At 44.9% G+C, this 10,094-nt stretch overlaps 1 protein-coding gene across 1 annotated transcript in view; it reads right to left on the reverse strand.

Moving 5' to 3' along the window:
• ank2b (ankyrin 2b, neuronal) overlaps nucleotides 1–10,094 on the reverse strand; it is a gene marked incomplete at its 3' end in the record, with an annotated part of 215,575 nt that overhangs the window by 46,453 nt on the left and 159,028 nt on the right. The window contains 2 exon segments of the mRNA XM_037674797.1: nucleotides 3,403–3,607; nucleotides 3,723–3,872. Of these exon segments, the coding sequence (XP_037530725.1) occupies nucleotides 3,403–3,607; nucleotides 3,723–3,872 (355 nt within the window).

Below are 10,094 nucleotides of genomic sequence, written 5' to 3' on the forward strand. Positions count from 1 at the left end.
ATGTATATACATATACAGTATTTATACATAAATATATATACATATATGTGTGTGTATGTGTATGTGTGTGTGTGCCTGAATGATCCTAGGAGCTATGCTGTCAGGGGCAATTATAATTGTCCCTGGTAGGGTCTCCCAAGGCAGATTGGTCATAGGTGACAAGCCAGACAAAGAGCGATTCAGAAGATTTTTCAGAAGATTTTATGGACAAAACAAAACAAGGAACTCAGTGTCCCTTGCCCGGACGTGGGTTACCAGGGCCCCACCCTGGAACCAGGCCTGAGGGAGGGGTTCGTTGGCAAGCGCCTGGTGACCAGGTCTCTGCCCATGGGGCCCGGTCGGGCTCAGCCCGAAGGAGCAGCATGGGTTTGCCTTCCTGTGAACCCACCACCTGCAAGAAGGGCCATAAAAGTCGGGTGCATGATGTTATGGGCAGTGGCCGAAGGCGGGGACCTTGGCGCTCTGACCCTGGCTTACCAAAGCTAGCTCTTGGGACATGGAATGTAACCTCTCTGGCAGGGAAGGAGCCTGAGCTTGTGCACGAGGTTGAGAGGTACCGATTAGATATAGTTGGGCACACCTCGACACACAGCATGGGCTCTGGAACTGATCTCCTTGAGAGGGGTTGGACCTTATTCTACTCTGGAGTTGCCCATGGTGAGAGGCACCATCTTACCAGGTATCTGGCCATCTTGGAGTCCTTGGCAGGGGTGCTAGAAGGTGCGCCACCTGGGGACTCCTTTATTCTGCTGGGGGACTTCAATGCCCACGTGGGTAAAGACAGTGTGATCTGGAGGGGCATAATTTGGAGGAACGGCCTCTCTGATCTGAACCTGAGCAGTGTTTTGTTTTGGGACTTCTGTGCTAGTCATAGTTTGTCCATCACGAACACAATGTTCGAACATAAAGGTGTCCATAAGTGCACTTGGCACCAGGACGCCCTAGGTCATAGATCAATGATTGACTTCATAGTCGTGTCATCTGATTTGCGGCCATTTGTTTTGGACACTCGGGTAAAGAGAGGAGCTGAGCTGTCACTCACCTGCCACCCTGATTACCACCTGATAGTGAGTTGGATCAGGTGACGGGGGAAGATGCTGGACAGACCCAGTAGACCCATACACATAGTGAGGGTTTGCTGGGAATGCCTGGCAGAAGAACCCGTCAGAGAGATCGTCAACTCACACCACCGGGAGAGCTTTAACCGCATCCAAGCTGAGGTGGGGGACATTGAGTCTGAATGGGCCATATTCCACACCTCGCTTATTGAGGTAGCTGCCTTGAGATGTGGCCATAAGGTTGTCGGTGCTTCTCGCGGTAGTCATCCACAAACTCTTTGGTGGACACCCCGGGTTAGGGAGGCTATCAAGCTGAAGAAGGAGTCCTATCGGGCCTTGTTGGCCAGTGGGACTCTGGAGGCAGCTGAGGAGTACCGGAGGGCCAAGCGGTGTGTAACCTTGGCTGTTGATGAGGCAAAAGCTCGGATGTGGAGGAGTTTGGTGAGACCTTGGATAGAGACTCTCGGTCGGCTTCGAGGAGATTCTGGCAAACCATCAGGCGGCTGAGGAGGGGAAGCAGCACTTTACTAACACTGTGTTCAGTGACGGTGGGGTGCTATTGGCCTCAACCAGTGATGTTGTCAGGAGGTGGAAGGAATACTTCTTGGACCTTCTCAATCCTACCAGCATGTCTTCCATGGAGAAAGCTTAGTCGGGGGACTTTTGGGTTGATCCGTCCATAACCGTGGCTGAGGTCGACGAGGTAGTTAAAAAGCTACGAGGCGGCGGGGCTCCGGAAGTGGATGAGATTCACCCTTATTTCCTTAAGGTTCTGGATGTTGTGGGGCTATCTTGGCTGACACGCCTTTGCAACGTCGCGTGGACATTGGGGGCAGTGCCAATGGACTGGTAGACTGGAGTGGTGGTTCCCCTCTTCAAAAAGGGGGACCGGAGGGTGTGCTCCAATTACAGTGGCATTATGTGTTTTGTGGATTGGAGAAGGCATTCAACCATGTTCCTCGGGGTAGACTGTGGGGGTGCTCCGTGAGTATGGTATTGGAGACCCGTTGTTACGGGCTGTTCAGTCCCTACACAAGAGGTGCAAGAGTTTGAGAGTTTGAGTTTAAGAGAGAGCTGAGCTATAAGGCAAAGATCTATGTTTACTTGTCGGTCTACATTCCTACCCTCACCTATGATCATGAGCTCTGGGTAGTGACCGAAAGAATGAGATCATGGATACAAGCAGTTGAAATGAGTTTTCTTCGCAGGGTAGCTGGACTCTCCCTTAGATATAGGGTGAGAAGTTCAGTTATTTGGGAGAGACTCTGAGTAAAACCTCTACTTATCCACGTCAAGAGGAGCCAGTTGAGGTGGTTCGGGCATCTGGTAAGGATGCCCCCTGGGCGTCTCCCTAAAGAGTTGCTTTGAGCATGTCCAACTGGGAGGAGACCCTGGGGAAGACCCAGGACATGCTGGAGAGACTTTGTCTCTCGGTTGGCCTGGGAACGCCTTAGAATCCTCCCAGAAGAGCTGGAAGAGGTGGCTGTAGAAAGTGATGTCTGGACCTCCCTGCTCAAGTTGCTGCACCCGCGACCCGACTTCGGAATAAGTGAAAGATAATGGATGGATGGATGGATGGATTGATGGATATATATATATATATATATATATATATATATATATCCACCTCTGTGGTGTTTGATTTTGTTGGTGGGTAAAATATCCTAGAAAACAAACACACCTAGAAAAACTGATTGAAAACCCCTCTGTTTAACCTGCAGTTCAACTGGGATTGTTAAGTTTAGGTAGTCATTTTTATAATATATTAATGTATAATTATATTTTTATATGTATCTGTATAAAACAAACAATTTGCTAAATGGTAAATGGACTGTACTTATATAGCACCTATCTATCTTATTTCAAGATACTCAAAGCGCTTTACACTACAATCTGTACCCTGATTTACCCATTCATACAGCCCTCTACTAGATCTCTACAAAGCTAATTGAACAAATCATTCTAAAGAGACTAATCAGGGCTTTAGATTACATTCATACACTCATGGGACACACATCAGAGGCAACGAGGGGTTCAGTGTCTTGCCCAGGGACACTTCAGCATGTGACTGCTGGTGGATTCGAACCCCCAACTCTCGCACTGGAGGACGACTGCTCTAACCACTCAGCCACAGCCGGCCCCAAACAACCAGAACTTAGCCACAACTGATCAGCCTGAAAGCTGGTTAGTTTGTTTATAACTTTTCAGTATTGAACCAGAAATTTTTCCTTTAAAAAAATGAAACTAACCTTGTGGCCTGTTGAAGGAATCTGTCATTATTACAATAACTCTGAAGTGCCTAAAAAAAAAGGACCTTGCACACTATCAGAATTACAAAACTTACTGTGTTGTTTCCATATCCTTTTGTAATTTCCCTTTCTGGGCATTTTTGAGATGTCCTGATGTCTCATGAAGCGATGACAAACTGATGGACAGCTCCTCTGCTGACACCACAGGGACCTGTTGTCCCTGTGCTGGACGTCCTCCTGCATTGTCTGTGCATCTGCTTGGCCTTGGACTGTCCAAGTCTTCATGGAGGGCAGAAAAACCTGTTCAGGCATTCAGGGCATGTACAGTTTTAGTGTGCTTGTCTTCATAGTTTACAACTCAACAGGTATTACAATATACAAATCAATACTGGGTTGTAAAGGGTTTAAAGAGCACCTTCACTGTGGTCCAGAGCCATGGTCTGCTCAATTTCAGCATAGGTGTGTGACGATGTCTCCTCTTCGCTGGATTTGTTCAATTTGGTTTCAATCAGGTGAACTATATCCATTCGGTTTATCATTGTAAGTCTCTTGATAAGTGTCCTTTCTGCTAAAACAAGAAAAAAACGCCAAAAGGTTCAGTTTAAAAGTCATCACAAGCTTTAAAGGAATATTTCAGTCATTTTAAAGTGTGCTGATGTGTAGAAGTTATGTAGATGACTTTTAGAAAAACCTAAATTAGAGAAAGAGTTTCATTCTAGTAGGATTGAGATGCTAAAAACAAGGACCAACACAGCTAAGATCAAAATAATTGGTGCAACCATAAAACCTCTCTGATGCCCAGATTCTTACAATGGTTCATTCTGAATTGCATGGTTATTTTCCTGGAATTCTGGAGTTATTTACAAGCACAGATACCAGCAGGTTCAGATGCAGCATTTTCTGAAAATCCAGGGCTTGTGTCCAGCTAGATTTTCGTTTTGTTTCTGCAGGAAGAACTGAAAAGATTATTTCTAAGGTTGCGCAAAGGGTGGCACTGGGAATGGTGACAAGCAGCAGTACGTGTGCTGTAAATATAAATAATGAATCCTCTTCATACACCAGAGTTAGTCATGGAGTTCCTCAAGGTTCAGTGCTTGGACCAGTACTCTTTACTTTATATGTGACCTAACTTTACCTTACCTAATATATAATAGATAAGTTATTAAACAACAAGTGATACATTTTCATTGTTATCTGATGATACACAGTTATATTTGTCCATGAAACCCAATGAATTCAATCAGCTACTTAAGTTACAAGCATGTCTTAAAGACATAAAAACCTAGATGACCCTTAATTTTCTGCTTTTAAACTCAGACAAGACAGAGGTTTTGGTATTTGGACCTGAGCATCTTAGGAATATTTTTTTCAATATTTCACTTTCTCTGGATGATATTAATTTGGCCTCCAGTTCTAATGCAAAAACCCTGTTTCCTGTTCACAATAAAATTGTTAAACTGCTCTTGGGCTTGTTGTTGCTGATCCAAAACCCAGATCTTGTCAGTAGAATCTGGCCAAAAATAATGGATCTAGCATCAGCCCAAGAGTGGCGCTCTGGTGTGGATGGAGCCATAAGTAAACTAGAGTCTAATTTAGATGAGATTATGGTTGTGCTGAAATCCATGTCACAGCAACCCTCTACTCAGGACTCTGCTCACACAGAGTCCTGAGTAGTCCATGTCACTGTTCATGCACTTTCTCTTTACCTACTGTTTATTGTATAATGAACCTCGTCTGTCTCCTCCAGAGTTGTTTAGAGGAGAGCCTGATCAGTGCAGACAGTTTATCACTCAATGTGAGATCCATTTTCAACTGCAGCCATCTTCATTCCCCTCTGAATGGACTCGAGTGGCCTACGTCATCTCACTCCTCGCGGGTAAAGCAAAGTCATGGGGCACATCAGAGTGGCAGAGAGACGCTAGGTGTTGTCACAGCTTTGCAGCCTTTGCAAAGAACTTTGCAGAGTATTTGACCCTGTCCTGCCTGAGAGGGAGGCTGCATGCAAATTGTTCTCAGTTAAACAAGGAAACAAAAGATTAATAGAGTATATTATTGAGTTCCACGCCATTGCGGCTGACAGTTGTTGAAAAGAGTATGCTTTAACTGACGCTTTTTTCCAAGGTCTTAATGACAAAATAAAGGACACACTGGCAATCCAAGATTACCCAGAGTCCCTCCAGGAGTTGGAAGACCTGGCAACCCGCATCGACCTACGGCTGTGGGAGAGTGACCGAGAGAGGGGTAACAGGCTGGTGAGACCTTCCAGACCTTGGGGTGAGTCAGAAACCATTTCTCCTACATCTGTAGCCACCACTCCCAAGTCCCCTCTGATGGAGGAACCAACACAGCTGGGAAGAAGCTGTCTCACCCCGAAGGAACGAGAAAGACTGAGAAAGTTTCACTTGTGTTTTTATTGTGGAGAGAATAAGCATACTATTAGCCAATGTCTGTTAAAAGGACCAGATTCAGCAGAAAAGAGGAGGCACCTGCTAAGTCAGATCAGAAAGCCCAGAACCTCTCTCCTGTTCACTGTGCCTGCTGAAATTTTAATAGATGGTAAAGAACCTGCCCGTGTGGCCGCCTTCATTGACTCTGGGGCAGACACAGAGTTCATTGATCATCATTTTGCTCTGTCAGTCGGTATTTAATTAATTCAGTCTTCCAGTACTCACATTCACACTTCTGGCGAGCTGATGGATGACAGCTCCCTTCGGCTTCTCTGCAGTCTTTTATCATCAAACTGACCCGTTTTTTCGAACCGGACTAAAGTTGGTCCCCCTTCCAACCAAATTCGGTGTTCAGTGACTCAGAGAGCCGGACGGTACCGTCCAAAAATATATTTTGGTCCAGGACCGGCCGCTCTACCGGTCACTCTGAGCGCACCCTGCCGGCCAGGTGACCCCTCGAGCTGGGGAGTCGTCGCACGAAGGTCCGGTGTTTTTTCTCTCTCTCTCTGGACCTCAACAAATTTCTCATCTGGACCTTTGTGGTTCTACCTGGTTCCGACAAAAATCGCCAGGTGGTATTTCGCTGGCTTTTTGCTGGACAGGCCCTTGTGGTGTCTTCATAGGTGTGGGAGAAGTGTACCTGTGACAAGGTACACAGGTACCCTCGAACTGGACCAGAACCGAACCGAGTTGGCTGTGGGGGTCTTTGTCTTCAACAGAGCCGTTCTCAGCTTCAGTGAGCAGCCCGTTACTTTTAACGAAGGACTGTCCACCTCTGTAGAATCGCTGTATTTCGCCTGGAGGAGACGCTCTGGTGATTTGAAGCGCCGCCGGACCGGGCCGCCGGACCGGAGCAGAACCGGGCCAGGGACAACTTCAGCCTCTTCGTCTCTCGTGCTGTGGAGCGCCGGAGCCGGACAGGAGCAGAACCGGACTGGACCAGTGACGACTTCAGCCTCAGCCTCTCCAGTCAGTCTCGTTTTTCACCGGGGGTGCCTCTTGTGCTGTCGGGTAAGGAGGTGTCGTGCAGAGAAGCGGAGGAGCAACGTGAATGAGCAGCGCGAAGGAGCAGGGCTGCGTGGTGCTTGAGAGAAGTTCGGAGTTTGTATAGAAGTTGCTGCAGGCTTCCTTCCAAACTCACCTGAATAATAATTAATTTTATTCCAGATCACACTGTTGACCCCTGTTGACCTGAAACGAGCTAGGATCATGCCTTTCACTTCAGGAGGATTTTCTGGCAGCTTGCTCTACTATTTGCTGCAAATTATCTGTTTCTGTTTCTGCCTGTTGATATTGGACCCAGCTTCTGTTTCCCATGGGAGCATCCATTCATCTTCACTGGGGGGCAGGACTATAGTTGGGCCACCTCGTTGGGTTTGTTTGCCCATTTGAACTGTGAAGTTTTATGGTCTGAGACTTTTCTGTATCATTCATATGACTGTCACTATTTTCAGTTCTCAGATTATCTGGAGTCACTGAATCTTGTTAATACACCTGAATCTGCCCATCACTGCAACTTTCACTGTTTTTGGGTTCTGAATGATCGCGTCTTCATTAATGTTTCTCATTGTTCAATTATGGGGGCTAATTGTCACACTGTTAACTCCTGTAATTACACATCAGTCACGAAAAACTCAAGAAAATGTCTGATAATACTGTTGTTACTGCTCTCATGGATTCAACCCAACCCTGGACCCCCCACTATTTATATGACACCAAATGACTTTAAAAACATGTCTGGGCTTCATTTTCTGCATGTAAACGCTCGTAGCCTTCTGAGAAAACTTGATGCCTTGAAAATTATGGTCAGTTCTTCTGGGGCAGATGTAATCTTCATCTCTGAAACCTGGCTCAACAAATCTGTACTCAATAATGACCTGGCAATCCATCAGAGATTCTTTGGTTGCTAGTCCTGTGTCTTCTAAAACAATTCCAAACCAAACTGATGCCTTAGCTGTAAACATCACTTTGAATGAAGGCCAGATCTCATCTGCAGTCTGTTGTTACTGTCCCCCCTCAGCAACACCTGAGGCTCTGTCTGCCCTGATGGAATTCCTTGGTAATTTAAAATTCAAAGAGATCTTTTTGGCAGGAGACTTCAATATTGACTGGGGTAAGTCGACTCCCCTCTGTGATAAATTCAAGGAATGTTGCCTGTCTCTCAATCTTACCCAATTGATCAACTCTCCCACTAGATTAAACAAAAACCATCCTGAAAAATCCTCCATCTTAGACCAATTTCTAACTAATATGCCTCACAAATTCCCTGGTACAGGTGTATTTGCCAATATCTTGAGTGATCATTGTGTGACAGCAGCTTTGAGAGATATTAAACTTCCACCTTCTAAGCCCAGATTAATTCAAAAAAGGGATCTGAAACATTTTGTGAACAGTCATTCCTCTGGGATCTGTTTCACTTTGACTGGCATCGTATTCTGTTAACTGATGACGTGAACTCTGCTTGGAACTATTTTCATAATAGTTTCATTTATTTTGTGAACAAACATGCTACTTTTTGTCAGTTCAGAATAAAGGGACGAGACAGCCCCTGGTTTACTCCAGAGCTAGCTGACCTCCTGCACAAGAGAGACCATCTTTGGGCCACAGCGAGAAAATCTGACTCAGACACTGATTGGTTGAGTTTTCGACAGATGAAGAATAAATGTACAACTGCTGTCAAAGCAACAAAATGCAACTATTTCTTATCTCAGACCTTCAAAAATCTAATGCCCCTTTTCCATTAGTACCGGTACGGGCCGACTCGACCCTACTTGGCCCGGTTCTGAGGCTTTTCCATTAGTACCGGTACTTAGCACCTGTTACTATTTTCAGTACCCTTGGCTCTGTGGTTCTAACCGGTACGAAGAGGTACAAAAACGTGACGTCAGTACACTGTCGGTCACTGGTTGGTCGGGGGCGGAGTCGGGGGCGGAGTCACTGGATCCTTCAGAAACGTTTCAAAACAATAATCCGCCATTTGCAATTTCTCGGACTGGAGCAGCAGCTGGACTTATTTTAAAGATTTTAAAAACAATACTGACAACATCTTGGTCTAATGTTGATGTGCTGGCATTTTTTGTGCTTGGTGGCCGACAACATAATTCAGAGCAAGCTGGATGGAGCTCTGCTGGTCTACCCCGATCCTCCCTCCGGAGCCTCCGAGCGCCAGGCCGGGCAGGGCGTCATCTCCCCGGCTCCAAGTTCAGCTGGTCACCGCGGAAGAACCTTCGATGTGCCGACTCGGAGGCTCGGGTTCTGGATACCAGCCTTGTGTGCTCAGAGCTCCGCAGGTCACTGCGAAGCTGGAGATGGGGACTCGCAGATGGACGTTGCGAGACCCCGGCCGCGCGTAATCATGAAGGCTGAATCCCGATCCCACCCGGCAGTCAGGCGGACTGGACAGTCTGGGACGGACGCTGGAAGCGATTTTTAAATAAAATAACATTTTGTTTTTATACAAAAAATGTTTTAAAAAAATGCTGAAGCGATTTAAAAATGATTATTTTATTTTTTTTTACACGTAAAATGTTTTTTAAAATCGCTTCCACCGTTCGTCGCAGACCCGTCTCTGTCCGGCTGTCTGCGCGGGTCGGACCTTCATGATTACGCGCGGCTGGAGTCTTGGAACGGCCTCTGTGAGTGACCAGCTGAGCTGGAGCTGGGAGGATGAGCCTCCCAGCTTCCTCTTCTCCGGAGGAGAGGATCGTGTGACTGCGGGCAGTGTCGTGCGAGACCAGCAGAGCGTTGAAGATTTAAAAAAAAAAAAACGGTGCCAGCTTCATCATGAAATCCTGTTTTCACTTTAATGACTGTTAACTCAGCTGAAAATCATAAAAAGACACAAAACTATTGGATATCAGGAATATTTCCCTCAAACATGTTTAAAGAAGAGAGACGACCTTCAGTTCAACTTTATTTTAACTCACGAATGTACAAATCACAAAACAAGAACTTTAAAGCAAAGCTAAAAATAAAATGTATATATGTGAACAAGAAAGGAAACCACACATCTAAAATGAACATTAAAAGTAGACAATGAGTGCAAATACATCAAATGATGATGAAAACCTATAAAAATTTAAATGTAATGTTTTTGTAGAATCTGGTTCATCAGAGTTTTAATTTATATACATATACATATATTTATATCTATAAATAAATATAGATAAATATATATGTATATATAAAAATACATATATATGTATATATGTATATAAATATATACAAATATATATGTATATAAATATATATGAATATATATAAATACATATATATGTATATAAATATATATGAATATATATAAATACATATATATATGTATATAAATATATATGAATATA

Source organism: Nematolebias whitei, chromosome 1 (genome assembly GCF_014905685.2).
Source record: "Nematolebias whitei isolate Nwh7 chromosome 1, NemWhi1, whole genome shotgun sequence".
In the NCBI taxonomy this organism is placed as follows: Eukaryota; Metazoa; Chordata; class Actinopteri; order Cyprinodontiformes; family Rivulidae; genus Nematolebias; species Nematolebias whitei.